This window comes from Hoplias malabaricus, chromosome 1 (genome assembly GCF_029633855.1).
Source record: "Hoplias malabaricus isolate fHopMal1 chromosome 1, fHopMal1.hap1, whole genome shotgun sequence".
Classification (NCBI taxonomy): domain Eukaryota; kingdom Metazoa; phylum Chordata; class Actinopteri; order Characiformes; family Erythrinidae; genus Hoplias; species Hoplias malabaricus.
In genome coordinates, this window is record NC_089800.1 from 51,949,584 (window position 1) to 51,971,896 (window position 22,313).

At 41.5% G+C, this 22,313-nt stretch overlaps 1 protein-coding gene across 2 annotated transcripts in view; it reads left to right on the plus strand.

The window, feature by feature from the left end:
• clcn2c (chloride channel 2c) overlaps nt 1-22,313 on the plus strand; it is an 85,484-nt gene that overhangs the window by 44,392 nt on the left and 18,779 nt on the right. For both annotated transcript variants that reach the window (XM_066666520.1, XM_066666530.1), the window contains 11 exons: nt 383-514; nt 958-1,086; nt 1,565-1,698; nt 3,968-4,045; nt 10,431-10,509; nt 10,930-11,055; nt 11,840-11,924; nt 17,007-17,108; nt 18,029-18,113; nt 20,392-20,547; nt 22,236-22,305. In XM_066666520.1, the coding sequence (XP_066522617.1) occupies nt 383-514; nt 958-1,086; nt 1,565-1,698; nt 3,968-4,045; nt 10,431-10,509; nt 10,930-11,055; nt 11,840-11,924; nt 17,007-17,108; nt 18,029-18,113; nt 20,392-20,547; nt 22,236-22,305 (1,176 nt within the window). The remainder of the gene's footprint in view (nt 1-382; nt 515-957; nt 1,087-1,564; nt 1,699-3,967; nt 4,046-10,430; nt 10,510-10,929; nt 11,056-11,839; nt 11,925-17,006; nt 17,109-18,028; nt 18,114-20,391; nt 20,548-22,235; nt 22,306-22,313) is intronic.

A 22,313-nucleotide genomic window follows, 5' to 3' on the forward strand; every position in this document is an offset into this window, starting at 1 on the left:
GTTTGTATGTTTTCCTATAAACTGTAATTCAAAATATAAAAATTAATAAATAAATATAAACCTGTTTAATTGGTGAATAAACAGGTTTATGCTTTAGTAAGCAGGTGTCTCACAAATAGGTCTCTTTATTTAAACTAATTTTAGTGCAGAATCTCACCCAGGCCACTAGGTGTCAGTATAAAGGCAGTGTCATAACATGAGGAAGAGTTATTGGAGAAATTAACTGCTTTCACCTTTTTAAGCCACTAACATAGTTTAGTGTTCCAGAAGTGCTTCATGGGTAATGTAGTATTTTAGCTGTACTGGTAGGTATTTTTGTGTTTTAGAAAACTTTGATCTCAGTGCATTGTGGGTAATGTAGTTGTTTGTATTTTCCCTGCAGTCTGCACTGTTCACTGCCAGAAGTTCCTGATCTCTCGAGTTGGGGAGGACTGGATCTTCCTTATTCTCCTGGGCCTCGTCATGGCCCTGGTCAGCTGGGTGATGGACTTCTGCATCGCACTATGTCTTCAAGGTGTGTGTGTGTGTGTGTGTGAGGGAAAGAGGTATGGTCTACTTAAAATAATGATGAAAAAACAATGTTGGAGGCCATCGAGGGGCTCTGTGTACACCAAAAGGCAGTCTACTGTAGTCATACTCCCACATGCTCTTTCTTAAACTGCCTATGCCTGAGGAAGAGAGGCACATTTGGCACTGTGCCATGCACAGAACCTTTAAAAGAAGTTCCCACCCCGGGTTTGTGCATAAAACACAAGGGCAAGACTTGTCAGATGTGTTTTAAACAGCCTCAAAGATCTCAGTACCCATCGCACTCTCGTTCAGCAACTCCTGAGAAGCAGTTTCTTTCTCTCTGTGTGTTTTAAAAGCATCCTCTAATGCTGTTGACCTTCCGTCGCAGACAGTTTCTCTCATTCTTAATCTCCGGCTCTCTCCGTATATCTGTTTTTCTCTCTCCAGCCCAGAAGTGGATGTACGGAGGTTTGGAGAGTAATGTGGTGCTGCAGTTTTTGGCCTGGGTCACCTACCCAGTGGTCCTCATCAGCTTCTCAGCAGGTTTCACACACATTGTAGCACCTCAGGCTGCCGGTAAGATTTACAACACACACACACACACACACAGACACTCTGCTTTTTTTTCTTGTATTAAATTTGACTCAGGATTTTTTCAGTTCTTTCTGCAACACGTTTGAGTCCTAAGCTGCATGTTGTTTATCATCACTGTCCAATGACAAAGGTGTATATCCATTTTTGTCAGTTTTTAGTTGAGTACATTGAGAGTTGGACATTCAGATTGCTCCTTCCAGGGTGTTGAGCTCCAGTGCGTTTCTCTCTCTCTCTCTCTCTCTCTCTCACTGTCTCTCTGTCCTCTCTCTGTCTCTGTCTCTCTCTCTCTCTCTCTCTCTCTCTCTCTCTCTGTCTCTGTCTCTGTCTCTGTCTCTGTCTCTCTCTCTCTCTCTCTCTCTCTCTCTCTCTCTCTCTCTCTGTCTCTCTCTCTCTCTCTCTCTCTCTCTCTCTCTCTGTGTCTCTCTCTCTCTCTCTCTCTCTATCTCTCTCTCTCTCTCAGGTTCTGGTATTCCTGAGATGAAGACCATTCTGAGGGGAGTGGTGCTAAAGGAGTATCTCACTTTAAAAACCTTTGTGGCCAAAGTTATCGGCCTCACCTGTGCCTTGGGCAGTGGGATGCCTCTGGGCAAAGAGGTAAACACACACACACACACACACACACAACCTAGATTCATTGTACTTTCAGTTAGATAATAATAATAATTTATCTAAACCTAGAGCTAAACCTTAACATTATCATTGAGGAGCAAAATGAGTCCTCACTTGTACACGTATCACAAGTTTTACTATCATTGTGAGGACACAATCCTGAAGAGTGTATAATAAGTCCCCACAAGTACAGCAAAATGCTGGGAAAATATACAGTTCTCTCCAAAAAGGGGAGTCAGAGTCGAAATAAGTGGACATAAGAGGAGAATGTGGGACCCCTTACAAACCTGAGGGGCATAGAGCTGCTTTGTGTTGGGCTGTGGAGCAGTGGAACAGCATTCTCTGGAGAAATGGAGCTCTGTAGTCACATGAGTTTTCCAAGTCAGCTGAAAGAAAAGTGGCATGACTAAACTTTATACTGTGCTGCAGTTTAATGGATAGTACACACACACACACACACACACACTCTCACACACACACACACACAGCATTACTACAGAATTACAGACCCTCATACTGTACAACCTCCTGCATTTATGCATGAAGCTCCTTTCTCTCACACATTGTGTGTGTGTGTGTGTGTGTGTGTGTGTGTGTGTGTGTGTGACAGAGAGAGATTAAAGAAAGCTGTGAAGTGTTCCCTCTGCTTCAGGCCTCTATCAGAAATGTACCAGAGTGAAATTTTTTCTTTCTGTAATCAATAATACATCACCCCTCTCTCTCTCTCTCTTTCTCTCCTCTCTCTCTCTCTCTCTTTCTCTCCTCTCTCTCTCTCTCTCTGAATTGTTTTCATGTTTACAGTCTGTAATATTTTTCATAGTTACATGTAAGCCATATGTACATATTCACTGTTTACATATATATAACTATAAGTACTATATTTGTCACACAAACACACACATATATACAAACACACACTGCCAAATGTGTGTTGAAGATGAAGAAGACTTTCCGCAGTAACGTCTTGAGTTGCAAATAAAGTTTTTATTTATTACACAAAAGAACAGTGGCTTTACAAGCTCAGAGAAACCTGTAGAGAGTGTGTCAATCCGTCTCTCTCCTCTTTAGCTCAAACTTTCAGCTTCTATAAACTGCTCCCAGTCCAAACAAAGCCTCTTGTTTAAAACAACTTATCTGTAGGTAACGGGTGACAGAACTGGGGGAGCTTTGACACTCACTGGCCACTTTATCAGAAACACCCCCCTCTACTGACACTCACTGGCCACTTTATCAGAAACACCCCCCTCTACTGACACTCACTGGCCACTTTATCAGAAACACCCCCCTCTACTGACACTCACTGGCCACTTTATCAGAAACACCCCCCTCTACTGACACTCACTGGCCACTTTATCAGAAACACCCCCCTCTACTGACACTCACTGGCCACTTTATCAGAAACACCCCCCTCTACTGACACTCACTGGCCACTTTATCAGAAACACCCCCCTTCTACTGACACTCACTGGCCACTTTATCAGAAACACCCCCTCTACTGACACTCACTGGCCACTTTATCAGAAACACCCCCCTTCTACTGACACTCACTGGCCACTTTATCAGAAACACCCCCCCTCTACTGACACTCACTGGCCACTTTATCAGAAACACCCCCCTCTACTGACACTCACTGGCCACTTTATCAGAAACACCCCCCTCTACTGACACTCACTGGCCACTTTATCAGAACCACCCCCCCTCTACTGACACTCACTGGCCACTTTATCAGAAACACCCCCCCTCTACTGACACTCACTGGCCACTTTATCAGAAACACCCCCCTCTACTGACACTCACTGGCCACTTTATCAGAAACACCCCCCTCTACTGACACACACTGGCCACTTTATCAGAAACACCCCCCTCTACTGACACTCACTGGCCACTTTATCAGAAACACCCCCCTCTACTGACACTCACTGGCCACTTTATCAGAAACACCCCCCTCTACTGACACTCACTGGCCACTTTATCAGAAACACCCCCTCTACTGACACTCACTGGCCACTTTATCAGAAACACCCCCCTCTACTGACACTCACTGGCCACTTTATCAGAAACACCCCCCTCTACTGACACTCACTGGCCACTTTATCAGAAACACCCCCCTCTACTGACACTCACTGGCCACTTCATCAGAAACACCTCTTTGTAGCTCTACTGTAAGTGTGTTCTAATAAAATGGCCTCTCTGTGTATGTTATTAAATAAAGTTTTATGTAACGTGTTTATGTGTGTGTGTGTTTAACCCCCAGGGTCCGTTTGTGCACATTGCCAGTTTGTGTGCTGCACTGCTGAGTAAGTTCATGTCTCTCTTCGGAGGAATTTATGAGGTAATTAATACTTTTATTTCTATTAATATTTACACCACCTGCTGTGAAATGTGTTTATAAAGACAAGCACTGATGCTTATGTCAGAATGCCATCAGATCCTCACAGCAATGTTGCAGTATCTAGTGTAAAGTGTTCCCAGAAGAGCGGAGTGTGCTGCTGCTGTAGAGAGGGGTGTGACGTCGGTGTTGACCCCTTCGTTTCAGGAGAAGTGTGAGAGGAGCAGGTGTCCGAACACATTTGTCCATGTAGAGTGTATTCACTGAGTGTGTGAAGGGAAGAGAAGGAACGATGAACACGAAAGGGATGCCCTCAGTCCCTTCTTTCTCTGTGCCACTCTTCTCTCTTGCTTTTTTTCTCTGTTTTTCTTTTCTTTCCTCTCACCTTTTATTTTTGAGTCTTTTCTTATTTCCATCCTTCACTTTGTTTCTTTCGCTGTTCTGTTTCTATTTCTCTTACTCTCTTTTCTGCCTCCTATTTCCTCCTCTCTTTCTTTATCTCTATCTGTTCTATTTATATCCCTTCTTTCTCCATCTTTTTCCTTTATTTCTTCTCTTACTTTTTTCCTTTATTTTGCCTTCTCCATGTTTCAGTCCTTTTTCTTCTTTTCTTTTTTTATTTGTGCTCTCTGCCTCTCTCTCTCACTCTTTAATCCTGTGACTCACTTCTCCATCTCTTTCTGATGCCATTCTTACTGTATCCTCCATCCTCATGCCCCTTCTCTCCTCTTTCTCTTTTCTTTTGCTTGTCTTCTTTTTTTCCATTGTCCTGCGTTTGTGTTCCTTTCTTTATTCTTTCATACTCTCTCCATCTTTCTATTATTCTATGATTTGCTTTTCCATCTCTATTCTGTCAGTTGTTCCATTCATACAGTATCTTCCATCCTCTCTCTCTCTCTCTCTCTCTCAAGCACACACACACACACACACACACACACACAAGCCTACACACAGTGTGGTGTGGAATGCTAATACTTTTCCTCTGCAGTGTTGCAGTCAAATCACTTTTCCTCTGCTCTGTCGCCACTCAGTGCTTTGAGTTTGCGACTCTCTAGGCTTCCAATAACTTTCCGCATATTTCTCTTCGGAAAAGCATCGGAATGCTTTGGAATCAGAGAATCCGCGAATTCTTCAGCCTGAAGCTTATTAAGTATTGACCCTGCAGTCTAGAGAGATTAAGGCTTGTCTTTACACAGCTCAACACACGTGGAGGAGAACACTAAACGTCAGTTCTGCTGCATTCTCTCACATTGCCTCTGTGAACTACTACAGGAGCTGGGAGTTAGTGTTCTCCTCCAAGCGTGTGGAGCTCCAATGACAGATGGTTGTGGCTCAGAGACATTTCTCCTGATTTCCCAGTGTTTACTAATAGAGCTGCCAAAAAAACACAGAATGCAAAGTAAATCATTTTACTTTTGCCAACGTATGCCACTCACAGCTGTGCAATCAACATCAAGAAAGGGTTCCTGGGTCATTTAATCAAAATGGACAATGAGGTTTATTAATAAATTGATGGTTTCTTATTTGTATTCATATTTCTGTTAAACATTGGCCCCGGTTTTATTTGCATTTGAAAACAAGCGCTGTCTGAGTGTATACTCCATAAAAAAGCTGTGTGAGGTGATGTGAGTTGGTTGTGACCGCAGCTGTTACTGTTTTACAGCTTTTATAGGTTTTTGATGTTTATGGGCGTTGAACAGCAGAGAGTTTAAGCACTTTGTTTTTTCACAGGGATGGACTCCCAAATCAATGCTGTTTTATTTTAGACACAACACTTAATGCAGATTTCTGTCAATAAAAATATATCAGTAAATTCACATTGAAACAGACACAAATATTAGAGTATGTGAGGATGCAAGGAATATTTTTTAGATACAATTTATTTGGTGGAAACAGGTGTGTGTGTGTATATGTGTGTATGTGTGTGTGTATGTGTGTATACATGTCCACATACTCACTACTCATTTTCTTCCTCTGCTCTCTGAGGATCCCAACCTGATTATTATTAAGGTAAGGTGGCGTGACCCTGCAAAACTACGTCTCCCATAATGCACCCTCTTTCTAAGCTGCATCGTTAGGGTTACAGATATATTACAGATTATCTGTTAAATCAGTAATCTAAAGGATTTCTTTACTGTAATCTGATTATGTTGTGTTTCTCTTTGTGCTGCTGTGGTATTTAACATAACTATAAAAAATTAGCTAACATTTATATGAAGTACACACATTTATGTTAGACTTTTCTGACCACTACATAAATTTACACAAGATTTTATGCCAACTACAAAATATTTATGCAAGATTTTTATAACTACATAAACCTACATAAAGGCAGCTAAAACACTGTACATCAGACTTTTGTGACAACTACAAAAACCTACACAATACTTTAATGATAAGTGCATGAACCTGCATAAGATTTTACAGTAAAATTTTATGCCATCAACGGAAATATAGGCCTCAATCTTTATGATAATAAGCAAGGCAAGTTTATTTATAGAGCACCTTTTGTACACAATGGCAATTCAAAGTGCTTTACAGCGTGATACAGAAAGATTAAAGTAGAATTTAAAAAGTAAAAGAAAATAAAAACAATTAAAAATTATAAAATAGAATTAAAACAGAATATATAATAAAAATAAAATAAAAATGATTAAAAGCAATTCATTTAAAACATATTTAAGACAAAATAAAAGACAATAAAACAGAGTAATTAAAAAGGACAGTTATTAAAATGGTACTAGAAATAAAATAAGTAATAATAAGCCCACACAAGACGTTATTAATAAGTACATCAACCGACATAAGACTTTTGAGATAAACATATAAACTTACATAAGGCTTCAGTAATAACTGCATAAATCTTCCAAAGACCTTTATAATATAATGAGCATAAACCTACATTAGATATTTTTTGATAAATATATTAAAAATAGTTATATTTAATATAATTTAATTATAACTACAAATCTACATAATAAATGTATAACTCCATAAACCTACTGAAGACACCTGTAACTGCTACATAAACCAGTAAGAGACTTTAATTACAGCTGCAGAAACCTACGTATGAATTTTATGAGGATCATTTAAACTTTGAAAAGACTTTTACAAAAACTGCAGAAACCTATGTAAGTTTGGATAACTACAGAAACACCTGTAAGACTTTTATTACTGTTACCACCCACATGACACTTCTGTGCAGAGGTGGGCGATACAGCCCTAAAATAACAGATTATTGCTGCAAAATAAATATTCTATTAATATTAATGATATTAAATGAGATCTATTTGCTATATATTGATAATATTATTTTTATAAAAACAGTTTTATTTTACTACAAATGTAAGATTTTATATAAAAAAATGTAGAATATAAATGTACCACAGCCAAAGTGCAGAAAATGTACGGTGTGAATATAAACAGCAAACGTAAAGAATTGTACACAAAGTAAATAACGAAACAAACACAGTGTCGGGGCTGAGTCAGTGGAGGGTATCTGCTGGGGTTAGAGCTGATTGGCTGCTGAACTCTTCTCACTGTTTTTGATTTTCCTCGTCCTCAGCCACGTGCTTCTGCTCGAGGAGGTGAAACAGATCAGTTGTGTTACTGTACTGTGCCGTGTAAAGAATGTATGCCGTATTACAGGTAACTGCATGGCGTCGTTAAGTAAACAAGTCAGAACGAGGAATAATTATTATTAAAAATAATCACAATATTATCACGAACGATATGATTTGGCACAGCCCTACGTCTGTGACCCATAAACATAACTATGTAATTAACTGGAGACAAACGAGACAGGTGGGGTTTGAGAGCTGTGTCCATTATTGGGATGTAATCAGAAAAATAAAACACGGAACATGAACACACTCCACTCGTTTCCAAAGTCTCATATGTACCGTTTATATAATAGCAGCTTTCTAAAATGGAGGACCTTCTGAGCCAGTCACAGACACAAGTGAGTGTCCTTTGTTCTCAGATCACTGCCTTTTTCTCCGAGCTGTAATGGAATATTGTTGTATTTTGTTCATACTCTGATTATATAACGCTGTTACATGCATTTCTTCACTACCAAAGTCTCCTCATTAAACACTAAAGCAAAGACTTCTCCAGCCGAAGAAGTTCAAGGCTCTTTCCTGCTCCTGCGATCAAAAGGATTTGGCTGTTAGATGGGCCTCAGAGTTTTTTATTTTTTTATGTTTCACTCTGAGTTTGAAAGGGCTCGTGTTCGACGTGTGCTGATAAGTGCACTTCTGCTTCCTCCCTTATTGCACCCTCTTGGAAAAATGCTCATGGAATAAGCGTGCGTCTCCACCTGCCTCTTGCTGAATATCCTCATGAGAGGCCACCTGTTCGGAGTAGTGTCTGTGAACGATGTCTGATCATATTTCAGCGTCGGTGCAAAAGACAGAGGCCATATTTGGTTCGGTATGATTTCAGTCCGAACAGTCACTGAGCACAGTGTTATCTCTAAGGCTCCAAGGCACCATCATCGTTATGACTCTTGCTCTCTTTATGTTGTCTTTGTGTGTAAACACAACATGTATGTGCATGACTTTGTGAGTGGGTTTATTAGCCCAGGGCCTGCTGAAGAGTGTGTGTGTGTGTGTGTGTGTTTGTGTGTGTGTGACTGTTGTAAATGTAGTTTTAAACTGGAAAACCACACAAAGAACAGCATTCACATTGACAAATGGCTTCAATGCCCACATTTTAAGAACAATAGAGAACTGTGTGTGTGAGAAGTGTTTTCTGTTCATCTTCATTAAATGTGCTTTTACGTCTCTCTCTGTTTCTTTAATTTGTTTAGTCGGGATCCTGAAGTAAATAAAGACACAGGTGTGTGTGTGTGTGTGTGTGTTGGGGGTGGGTTGTCTTGAATATGTGAGTAGTTTCCGCATGATGTAGTGTGTTTTGCTGTGTTTATTAAACAGTAGTAACTAAATATCAGAGGTAATCTTGTATTCATAAGTTTTTAGAAATGTGTTCATAAACCATTGTGTGGCATACATAGCCCCTTATAATTGATCTTCAAAAAGGCAATCTATAAATGAAATGGGTTGTTGTACATGTCTCATGCTTCAAAAAAACAAGAGGAGGTGATGTCATAAAGTCGGGCTAAAAGATGCACTGTGACACCCTGTAGATTCTTAAGAAGGTTGTAAAACAGGACCTTTTTATTACGCCTTTTAACATTTACACTGCTTTTCTAAACCGAGGCTATAATACATTATGAAACTTGACATGAACGGCTGTATATTTTTGAACATAGCACACACACACACACACACACACACAGATAAGGAATAAGACGGCAGCATAATCACATGGACGTGGCAGATATCTAATTCAGCCCAAAGCAGTGCAATAAAAAAAGACACGGGTTTAGACTGAATACGTGAATAGTTCTGGGCAGTAGCCGATCACATGAACTCTTTTTATTCTGATTTAAAACCCCAGCGTCAGAACGGCATTGACGTAAACTCAGTGATGTCATTGTTAATGTTTTCTCATCAGTGAACATTAATAATAACAATGGTAATAGTAAATCAGGTGAGTTTTATCGGTGTTGGAGAATTGTGACATAACTTTATTAAAGACAGTATTAGGACGGTGATCATTTCTGTAATAATAGTAATAATAATAATAATAATAGTCCTGATGTATTTTAATTATAATGAATAGTAATCATGCAATATTTACAGTAGCAGTAATAACAGTACAATTATCTCTGTGATTAGAATAAAGTTAATATTTATTTAATTGTAATACAAATGTATAATTATAGAAATCAGTAATGTGTTTTAGTTGTGTGTAAGGATTGTGTCAGCTCTCAGATTCACATTTAATTATCACACTACAATGATTTTTAAGGGATATTAATTAATTAGTAAATGGGAAACGTGTGTGTGTTGGTGGGGGAGGGGGCTGATGTTCAGTCAGAATCCTGTTGTGGGAAATAGAGCACTCCTTTAATGCCTGGCTGAAGTGGGGAAGTAGCTTGTTGTGCCTGGGGTTGTGTTAAGACCGTGTCGAGAGACACTCGAGCACAAGCGATTTTCTCTAAAACGGTTTCAAGCAAATAACAAATCAAAACAAAATAGTTTCACCAGCTAATGTCACCTCCTCTGTTTTTTCATGAAATTAACATGTTGTTGTTGTGCCTCAAAGTATTAGTAATACGCAGCATTAGACGGCACAGATGCTCCAGAGTAGCCTCAAACCTACAGCTCGCAACAGGAAAGAGTTACCTCCATGTGACTCTATGAATACGTATTTTATAATGCATTTCTGCTTCATGAATACAGGATTCACAGGAAGTGTTACCACTGATAGACAGTGTCATTAAGTGTGTGTGTGTGTGTGTGTGTGTGTGTGTGTTTAACAGAACGAGTCTCGGAACATAGAGATGCTGGCAGCTGCGTGTGCTGTCGGTGTCGGCTGCTGCTTTGCTGCCCCCATTGGAGGTGAGCCCCCCCTCCACTACATTTCAGCACAGTCCCTGTGTTTATTGTTTAGTTTATTTATGTTTATATTTGTTTATGGATCATATTTTGGCATCAAATAGTTCATTTTTGTTTTAGATGAGTTTTAATTTAAAAACATTTTCTCAGAGCATATTCAGAGAAGCTCCAGGGCATGGTCCACAGTCTCAGACTTTACACACACACACACACACACACACACACACACACACACACACACAGGAAATTGACAAGCGTTTAAAGCCGAGGTCCATCAAACACTATTCACCATTCTCTCTGATGTCTATCAGTGGGTCATTTTTCTGTTTAAGAATCACACTGTGTATAATGCAGGGTAATTATTTACTTGTGTGTGTGTGTGCGTGTGTGTGTGTGCGTGTGTGTGTGTGTGTGTGTGTAAAGGTGTTCTCTTCAGTATCGAGGTCACCTCTACGTTCTTTGCTGTAAGAAACTACTGGAGGGGATTTTTTGCTGCTACTTTCAGTGCCTTCATCTTCAGAGTGCTGGCTGTGTGGAACCGAGATGAAGGTAGGTGTGTGTGTGTGTGTGTGTGTGTGTGTGTGTGTGTGTGTGTGTGTGTGTGTGCGTGTGTGTGTGTGTGTGTGTGTGTGTGTGTGTGTGTGATGGAAGCCATTCTTGACATTTTCTATTTACCTGTTAATTGTTAAACATTAGAACAATATTATAATTAAATTTTATTATTAAATTATGTTTTATTAGAAGTTTCTAGATATTTTCCTAATTAAGAACATAATGTGGATATTTCATTATTATTTATTTATAAATGATATATTATATATTATTATATTAATTTAATCTATTATTACATCATTCTGGGTTTAGAGCATTATTCTGAATGTTGTTGGTATTTTTCTAGTTATTAATTCTTAGGAATTTCATTCTCTGTTTTAATATTTATAATATATTTTGTTATCATAGGTTCTGTTATTTATTATATATTCTGTATCACGCCAAACTAGATATGAATTTTAGAGCTTCATTCTGAATCCTAATTATTTTTTACAGCTTTACAGGGAATAAGGGGTTTAGAAGATAGAACTGAGAAATGTGATAATTCAGTACATATTACATACTTTTTTTGTTTCTATGCATTTTGTGAGTTTATTGTTTTGGAAACAAATATAAAATATTAAAATTCTATTTGCCGTCCCTTCTGCGTGTAAATTTTAAACTTTGTTTTAAATTCAGTAAATAAGCAGTTGATGATGCAGTAGGACAGGAGTGTGTCTCTGTAGAGGAGGTGTTCACCTGTGTGTATGTGTGTGTGTGTGTCACTGGCTTGTTCTTCTAGAGACCATAACTGCTCTCTTCAAGACTCGATTCCGGCTCGATTTCCCCTTTGACCTCCAGGAGCTGCCGGCGTTTGCGGTGATTGGGTGAGTGCCGCGGACCCTGGCTTAATTTATTCACACAAGCTATAGGTTTGATTGAATTATTGATGAATAATTGATTCTGTGCAGCGTGTGTACGAAGTGATGACCTCCCATGTGCAAAAGCAGCGTGGTTGTGTGATGACTCCCATGATGCTCTGGTGCGCTGGCTCTTGGCTGTTGACTGTTTGGGATGTAGTTGCGGTTGTCGTTGTCATTGTTGTTGTTGTTGTTTGTTTATCTATGTCTCTCACCCCTCAGACGTGATGCCGAGGGTCGGCTCGGGGTCGTTGTCTGCGGTCCTCATGGTGTTGTCCTCGTGTCAGTGTTGGGAGTGTGATTACTGCGTTAGACTCATGGTGTGTTTGTTGTTACTGAGACTTTATTACAGGCTAATTACCGATACTGTGATCATTTTGTATGGATTATCAGATGAGTCTGGTGTAAGGGCTACAGAGGAGAGGGCTTTAATGTACATTTATAATGTTATTACATAGAGAAGAGGAAGAGAGACACATCATGTCCTTTATAAACTATGTGTATTAGGCAAATTAATTTAATAACAGGGAAATGAATTGCAGCTCATTCTTGTTTGGCTTTCACCTGTCGTGTGTGTGTTTGTCTGTGTTGTTTCTCTTGATGAGTTTCTCTCTCTGTTTTGTGGATCTGGATCTGTGATGAATGGAAATTAAGTTGTGTACTGTTATAATGTCTCTCTCTGTCTGTCTTTCTCTCTCTCTCTCTGTCTCTCTCTCTGTCTTTCTCTTTGTCTCTCTCTCTCTCTCTCTCTCTATGTCTCTCTATCTCTGTCTTTCTCTTTGTCTCTGTCTTTCTCTCTCTGTCTCTCTCTCTCTCTCTCTCTATCTCTCTGTCTTTCTCTTTGACTCTGTCTTTCTCTCTGTCTGTCTCTCTCTCTCTCTCTCTGTGTGTGTGTGTTTTTTTGCAATCTCTGCAGAATCGAGCTTTTGTGTGAGGGCTTGTATAGATTTGTCAATGTCAACACCTCAGCATATGTTAATTATCTTAAGTGTTATTTATGCAAAGCCAGTGATTTGCATATTCAGAAGCTTGGGCCCCTGGGAGGCTGTCCACCAGAACTGAAATCAAAGTAGGTTTGAGTTATTGTTCAGGGGAAAGGCAGAATATCATAAGAACAGAGGGGGTGGGCATGTGGGGGGTAAGAGAGAAGGGAGGTCCTAAACAACTGAAAACAGCAAAGACCTTAACTTTCGTACGGTTAGGAATTGCACCACAAAGGCACTGTTTTGTCACATACTCACTCATGTGTAGGGCTGTTCCACAAGGGGGTGCTAGTGTGCTTTGCCCCATTCACTGGGCTACACCATCATCTCTAGAAAGAGTCACAGTGTAAACTTTGTGTGAAGACTGTGAACAAAGTAAAACTAATTGTTTTTCTTTTTTTTTTTACATTTACATTTATAGTAATTTTATATTGTAATATTATGATTTAATTTTCAATATATAATTACACTATTATGTATTAGTGGTACTATATTTGTGTTCTAAATTCAGGGTCAAAATAATTCATGGCCCTTTACAGAGAGGTGTGTCTCCAGAAGGGACTAAAATCACCTGATAGCCCTGGACTTCAGTTATTGAACTCACTCTGTTTGGGAATTGAACCTTGGTGTTCTACAGCGAATGACCCGTCCAGCTCCACTTACCAGAACTCTTTTGTCTCTGAGCTTAGTCTGGAGCGTCTTTACCTCTGCGTGCACAGGGACGCATCACAGTTTCTGCTGAAGAACCTACTATTCTTTGGTTCTTGCTGGGAACGCTTTTAGGTTTCAGAAGCTGTTTGTTGATGTTGGTTTCAAATTAGAGGCAAGAACAGGAATGGAACCAAGTCTACGTCGGTAGAAATTGGGTGTGAGTAGCACTTGTGGTTTTCCCAAAGACTCGGCCAATCCAGACGGAACTAAAATCAGAGAAGAGCCTCTGTAACAGAGCAAGTCTGTGTAAATCAAATCTGGTTTTTACTACATTCATGAAAGAGCCTTTCCTTTTGCTCCCAGAGAAATGGAGTGATTCATGAGTCCATTTTTCCCGTCTCTTGACAGTCCTCATTAACGCGCCCCACGTCCGGACCCCGATATAGAGTTTGTTCAAATGAAATATCGTTAATTAGAGCCAAGTTTGTCCAGATTCCTCAGCTAATTAAATTTCCGCATTAATCAGGACTCGTGACTCTATTCATTTGTTCAAACATTAGTGGCTTAATGAAGCTATTTTTAACATAAACTACACGGCCAAAGCTTTACAGACACCTGCTCGGCCCAGCGCTCACCCTCTCACCTCTTTACCATGACGCTTCATGGACCGTCTTCTCTAAAGGTGCACTCTGTCAGAGCCACAAAGGCAGGGACAGGAGCCTTACACAAAAAGCCGTATGTAAACACCCCCAAGACGCAGTTCACTTTCGGAGATGGTCCACATTTAAAGCCACACTAGGCAGTGATTTTCTGTAAAATTACAGCTTCAGGATCCACTGAGCTGTAACAGGGAGAATAGAGCCTTTGTTGTTGCAACCCTGAGCTTTTGGAGGAGGGTAGGAAACCACCCCCAATCCCTCCCACTTCCTCTTGATTTCAGGGCAGTGCTGTAAAAGAGAATTAGCAAACAATAACAAATCTTACCTAATGTTGCTCTAAAGCAAGTGTAAACAGGATGTGTTTTTGTGTCTGGAGAGAAAATAAATGTGAAAAATAAATATTTAATCTTTAAATCATCTAAACAAAACTCATACATACTTTTGGGTACAGTGTTATCCACAAGAAGAGAACAAATCCATCACCTGCTTCTGCAGGCTGTTTTTTTTTTTCACTTAAAAATTTCAAACCACTTCATTTTTAGGTTATTTTTTGATGAATAAAATGAAAATTGTCATATTTAATATGACACAACAATTACCATAAAGTGACAAAAGAGCAAGAGCATACATTACAGTTATATGCTACAACAAAACACTTTAAAACTTATATTACAACTATAATTTGTACTCCTCATTCATTCATTCATTCATTCATTATCTGTAAACCTTATCAAATTCAGGGTCGTGGTGGGTCTGGAGCCTACCTGGAATCACTGTGCGCAAGATAGGATCACACCCTGGAGTGGGTGCCATTCCTTCACAGGGCGACAAACACACACACACACTCAAACATTCACTCACACACTCACACCTACGGACACTTTTGAGTCTCCAATCCACCTACTAACGTGTGTTTTTGAGCTCTGGTTTCCAGAGCACCCGGAGGAAACCCACGCAGACACAGAGAGAACACACCACACTCCTCACAGAAAGTCACTCGGAGGAAACCCACACAGAAACAGGGAGAACACACCACACTCCTCACAGACAGTCACCCGGAGGAAACCCACACAGACACAGGGAGAACACACCACACTCCTCACAGACAGTCACCCGGAGGAAACCCACACAGACACAGAGAGAACACACCACACTCCTCACAGACAGTCACCCGGAGGAAACCCACACAGACACAGGGAGAACACACCACACTCCTCACAGACAGTCACCCGGAGGAAACCCACACAGACACAGAGAGAACACACCACACTCCTCACAGAAAGTCACCCGGAGGAAACCCACACAGACACAGGGAGAACACACCACACTCCTCACAGACAGTCACCCGGAGGAAACCCTCACAGACACAGAGAGAACACACCACACTCCTCACAGAAAGTCACCCGGAGGAAACCCACACAGACACAGAGAGAACACACCACACTCCTCACAGACAGTCGCCCGGAGGAAACCCACACAGACACAGAGAGAACACACCACACTCCTCACAGACAGTCACCCGGAGGAAACCCACGCAGACACAGGGAGAACACACCACACTCCTCACAGACAGTCACCCGGAGGAAACCCATGCAGACACAGGGAGAACACACCAAACTCCTCACAGACAGGGCTTTTCAGTAACACAAAGATGCAGATTTACAATCAGATGAACACGTAAAGACAATCCCATCCAGTCAATAAAGGCAAGGCAGGTTTTTTAATAGAGCACCTTTCACACAAAAAGGCAATTTAAAGTGCTTTATAGAGTCAAATGAAACAACATAAAAGGCATTTAGAACAATTAAAAAAGTGCAATGAAAGGAAGCATCATAAAATTATATAATAAAAGAATAATAAAAAGGTAATAGCAGTGTGAATCTACCACTAAAGCTACAGCAGTGGTGTTAAAGGTACATTATTCTTGTGTCAAATAGAAGAACATAATAAATTCCTGGGCGAATGAAATCAACACAACTTTAAAAATCTACAGTTATTATTGAAAATGGTGCAGTTATGTTCCCTAATTAAAGGTACTGTATATGCTCCACTGAGGGTATCACCACAGAGACGGTTTTTCTGAGAGTGTACATTAGCGCTGTAGCTCCAGTACCAAGCTGAAGGGAAGCAAGTATGTCCCAATTCTACTTCACTGTGCAGCCTCATCTCTATTGGTTCGGTTTGAATCATAGCGGTGGCTAAACACGCTCTTGTTCTGCGCTAATTGCTAATTGTGCTGAATGTGTCCCATATCCGCTGTCTCTGTACCAACAGATGTTGGATGTGTTTGAATTCCCTACACTCTGTCATTCTCTCTCTCTCTCTCTCTCTCTCTCTCTCTCTCTCTCTCTCTCTGTTCTCGTTCCCCTAACGAGCCCTTCATAAAAGTGTTCTCTTATTACATATTCATTATTCATGAGCGTTTTGCCTCTTTCTTAATACATATGCATGAGGTCATTAGCATATTGCTGCTCTGTGAAAGCTGAGATTTGCCTCAAATATTCTAACACACACACACACACACACACATCTTATAGGCAAAGAGTGTACACTGCTGGTCAAAGGAAAGACCACCCTTTAAAAATTCCAGCAGCACTGCTGTGTCCGATCCACTCGCATCAGCACAACACACACCTGAGCCGAAGGGTAACAAAGTATGCAGAGCAGCTGATGGCCTACAGCCTGTAACTGGAGATCTATAAAGCGGATCGGTGCACTGTATTGTTCTGACTGTGCGTGTGTGTGTGTGTGTGCAGGATAGCGAGCGGCTTTGGCGGCGCCCTCTTTGTTTACCTGAATCGGCTGATCGTCCAGTTCATCCGGAAACAGAAGGCCATCAACAAGTTCCTGATGAAGAAGTGAGTGTGTGAATGGCTTCCCATTGCTGTGAGGAGCTGATGGCGTCTAACCTCAGTGAGAGCGCTAGAGAGGTCAGGTGTCCAAGTTCACAAAGACTCCAGGCCAGACCTGAGGCCTGATGGGGGTCTGTCACTCGGGGGGAACACGGTTCCACTGCTCCACAGCCTGGTGTTGGGGGTCTTTCCACCCCACAAGGACTTTAGGCTCATATGCAGCTGCTGTGAGAGAGAGAGAGAGAGAGAGAGAGAGAGAGAGAGAGCGCAGTGGATCTGTGTGTTGAATCCAAGGCAGTAAACTGAAGCTGTGAACTCAGGGCTGTGTCCCAATTCACTTTTTAATACCCTCTCCCCTAGATCTCCTTCCCATAGACTGCACTTCCCTGCACTGTAATGATCCTACTGCGCATAATTAAAGCTTAGTAGAAAGATATGAAACACACCCATAGAGTGTAGCGTTAGTAAAGTGAAAGACTGGAGCACGTGTTCAGTGCGTCTCTGGGCTGAGAATACAGGCTCAGAACGAAAATCCAAAATTAAAAACTGTGCTCCGGGAATTCTTGTATGCAAAAAGTTTGGGAACACTCATCTCCAAGAACTACAGCAAATATCGCATGGAGCATCAGAAGACCAGGCGTGGCCATTTGCAAAGCTGGATCCTTGGCCACACATCTTGGAGGCGAAAGCATCGATCCAGAACTTCAGCAAATGATTTTAATAATAGTTTCTTATGGACAGTTCTAACAGAAATGTATTGTGGTTCTCAATCAGGTCCTGAAAGACCTCCAGGGATGACCAATAATGTAGATCCTGTCAGGGTCCCTAAGGACAAGCCTGAGAACCATTGTGCAAAAGTAAGCAGCGATTAGAGTTTGATTATTTTGTGTGTGTGTGTGTGTGTGTGTGTGTGTGTGTGTGTACAGGCGCTTGTTGTATCCTGCTCTTGTTACCCTCCTGATCTCCACCCTGACCTTTCCACCAGGATTCGGGCAGTTCATGGCAGGCAAGGTAACTAACACACACACACACACACTATAGAATTTTAAACCCTACACACACACCCCATTATAGAATTAGATTCAGAATCAATTTATTGGCCACAGTGCTCTGCATTTAACCCAATCTGTGCAGTGAAACACACATTTACACACACACTAGTGAACACTAGGGGGCAGTGAGCACACATGCCCGAACCTATATATAGAACCTATAAACTCCTATATAGAACGAATATACCTCTATATAGAGCCTCAAAGCCTACATATATTACCTCCTACAACCTTCATAGATTACACCCTATATTTACTCTTTATGTCATATGTAGAAAATTAAATCCTACATATAACCCTTTATACTACCTTACTTAGGGTCTTACCGTGCCTTATGTTTCTTCTAAAGTCCACTTTTCCAGTCCCTAGTATCCTCAGTAGTACACTGGGTAGTAGTACCTTTTAACATGGTCACATCCACACTACATCCCCCTAATGACCAGCCTCTTACTGCAATGCATTTGTACACTACGTTGTTCCTTAAATACCCCAGTAAACACCGTCCACCTTTCTAAAACACTTTACAGACCCTCCTTACATTTCTCCACCTCTTTCTCCACTAAACAAACCACTTCTACTCATTCTCCTGCCCCCACTGTGCACGACATGGCTCTTATGGTTCCATAGGTAGCCTCCATGTGCACTACATAGTCCCTTCACTGCTCCACTGGTGGGTGGGTGGGTGGACTGTCTCTTCTAAGAACAAAAGAGAGGTCAGAGAAGAGGCAAACGAGACATGAGACGAAGAGAGGGAGGTGGAGGAGGAGAAGAAGGCAGTGATGGAGAGATGGAAGAAAGGAAAAAAGAGAGAAAGGAGCAAGGGATTGTACATCTATTAGCTGATAAACAGGGACTGGCAGAGTCTAGAGGATGAGTCACCAGACAAGTGTGTGTGTGTGTGTGTGTGTGTGTGTGTGTGTGTGTGTGTGTGTGTGAGAGAGAGAGAGAGGCTCTGCCTACAGCATGTGGGACCTGCTGCTGTTAATACTTTTTAATAAGACAGTACAGAGGAACAGGGAGGCATTCATTAGTCCCCACTAAACACACACACACACACGGCAACATCACATCATAACCCATCCCACGCACACTTAATGTGTGGATGGGGAGACATGTGCTGCACTTTGTTTTAATTTCTATTGTTTGGTTTCTTCTTTTTTTTCTCTTTTTTTCTTTTCTTTTCTTTTCTCTGTAATGAGTGTGACTCCAACTCTGGCTTTTCTCAGGGAAGGAAAAAGCTCTGTCATTTCAGGACCTCAGGAGCTGGGTTTCCATTAAATATCTGAGTAAATGTAGTGCACAATAAAATGTTTTGTAAGTAAATTAAATGCTGTTTGGTCTCTGACTGGAGCGTCACAGTGGTGCAGCAGGTGGTGTCTCTGTCACAGCTCCAGGGTCCTGGAGGTTGTGGGTTCAAGTCCCGCTCAGGGTGACTGTCTGTGAGGAGTGTGGTGTGTTCTCCCTGTGTCTGTGTGGGTTTCCTCCGGGTGACTGTCTGTGAGGAGTGTGGTGTGTTCTCCCTGTGTCTGCGTGGGTTTCCTTCAGGTGCTCCGGTTTCCTCCCACGCTCCAAAACACACGTTGGTAGGTGGATTGGTGACTCAAAGGTGTCCATAGGTGTGAGTGAATGTGTAAGTATATGTCGCCCTGTGAAGGACTGGCGCCCCCTCCAGGGTGTGTCCAGGCTCCAGACCCATCGTGACCCTGAACTGGATAAGGGGTTACAGAGAATGAATGAATGAATGAATGGTATCTGACTTTTACATTGTGCTGTATGTGTACAACAATCTACACATGCACTAAAGTCACAGAAATGATCCTAAAATGTGGAGGAAGGAGATTCGGGGGCAGTCTTTCTTAAAATCTGTGGTCTTAGGGGTTAGTCTGGGGCTCTGGGGGGTGCTGTGGCAGCTGGGGATTTGTTTTATTTGTGCTTTAGCAAAAGTCAAATATTTCCACCTCGTTTGAGCATTTTTAGGAAATTTATAGGCTTTTTCTGTTCAGCGTTTAACTGGACCTCCATCCAGTGGTTGAGGGAGGAGACAGTGCTGTACCTTCACACCGCCTCCGCAACCATTTTTCCACTTTAGGGACCAGACCTTTCTGTCCCAAGTCCACTTCACCTACCAGATGTGCTGCTATTAAACACTGTAACTCACTCACTCATGTTAAGCAGCATGAAGGTCCTCCACAAGGAGGCACTGTTGGCACCGAAATGATGCTGTTCTTTATGTGTAGCTTACCCAGAAGGAGTCTCTGGTCACTCTGCTGGACAACAGGACCTGGGCTAAGCAGGGCATTGCTGAGGAGTTCGAGTACATCGGCCACGCAGCTGCCTGGAAACACCCTCAGGCCAATGTCTTCATCACCCTCGTCGTCTTCATTGTCATGAAGGTAGGGCACGAAAAGGAAGACAGGTACTACTTAGTAAAAGACACGTGTGCACACACACACACACACACAACTCCTAACCTTATTGTTATGGTTTTGTAAACCTTTAATTAGTTGCTATCTTAGTGCTCAGACCCTGCCCCTAGTTTTGACCTGCATAGTGCGGTATGTAGGGAGAATGAAAGCCATTTGAAACACAGCCACTTCCTTAAAAATGTTTGAGTGTGTTTCTGTCCGTTTTTTACAAGTTTTGACCTCTTTTGAGTTTCCATGGTGTAAAGGATGTTTGACAGGGGAAAGTGCTGTGTGTGTGTGTGTGTGCGTGTGCGTCTCTGCTGGTACCTGCAGACATGAGTGTGTCGCCTTGGCAACCTGCGCCGAACCTGGCGAGACCCGTCATGGCACAGGAAGTGATATCGTCAGTGTCACCATGGGGACCAGCTCTGTGTGTGTGTGTGTGTGTGTGTGTGTGTGTGTGTGTGTGTGTGTGTGTTTTATGGTGTTCTTCACTAAGCTTTTTTATGAGTTTTCAGAGCTTTTAAATCCCTATCAATCTTAAATACTCCTCGGCGCACAGTATAAAACACACACACACACACAACCTGTTGATGTAAACAAACATGAATATTAAAAGACGTACTGTCAGATCAGTCTGGTTCCACTTGAAATGAAGGGTTCTTTGACCCCCCCCCCCCTCTCTCTCTCTCTCTCTCTCTCTCTTTCTCCTTGTGATGGACTGTCACTTTAAAATATATCATCAGACTCACAGGGTAGAAATAAATTACACAGGGTAGAGAGTAATACACATTAATAATCATTAGCAACTGTTAATAACCAACAATAATTATTACAGATTAGTTATTGTTTATAACACACACAGGGAACTTATTTGTTTTTTTTTATTTGTTTTTTTTAACTTGGGCAATAAAAAGTGATTTAAAAAGAAAGAGTACTGAGTGTGTGTGCGTGCACTTTATACAGTGTCCTTTTCTTGCGTAACACACTCCTCATCCTTCAGTCATCTGGGACAGAACGAACCGGAACAGACGCTTAGAGAGAGTGTGTATGTCTTTGGGATGTATTTGTTTACTGTGTGAGTGTGTGTCTGTGTGTCTGTACTGACGTTTCCACTTTGGTGTTAGTGGTGTGTGTGTGTGTGTGTGTCAGGTTTAATTACTGTTGTGGGGACCAGGATTTATTTACACACTCACATTGTGGGGACTTGTCTTCTTTGTGGGGACCTGCTCGTAAGCCATTACATTTTAAGGTGAAGACTTAACTTACACTAGGGTGTGTGTGTGTGTCAATGCTCCATTAGTAATGGGAACACAATGTGTAGAGTCTGGTTACAAATGCATGTCGAATAGAACGGTACACTCTGGAGCAGCTGCACATGATCCTAAGGTCACTGTGCTCAATGACAGGAGTTTAAAGGCTATCTGGAGAAATGGAGCACATTCCACTGACTCCGGGATGAGCCCAAGTCGCGTTTCGGATCCAGAACTAGGGTCCACATCTGACCTGACTGCCATCAGATCCTCACAGCAATGTTCCAACCCTTAGAGAACATTTAGCTGCAGCAGACAGGGCACACGCTGCTCATATGTTACTTTTGTTATTATTCGTATTATTCTTCTTATTGCTTCTTATAATTAATATTCTAATTACTCTCTCACTCTTTCCACCCCTAGTTCTGGATGTCTGCACTCGCCACCACCATCCCTGTACCCTGCGGTGCCTTCATGCCAGTCTTTGTCATTGGTAAGTGT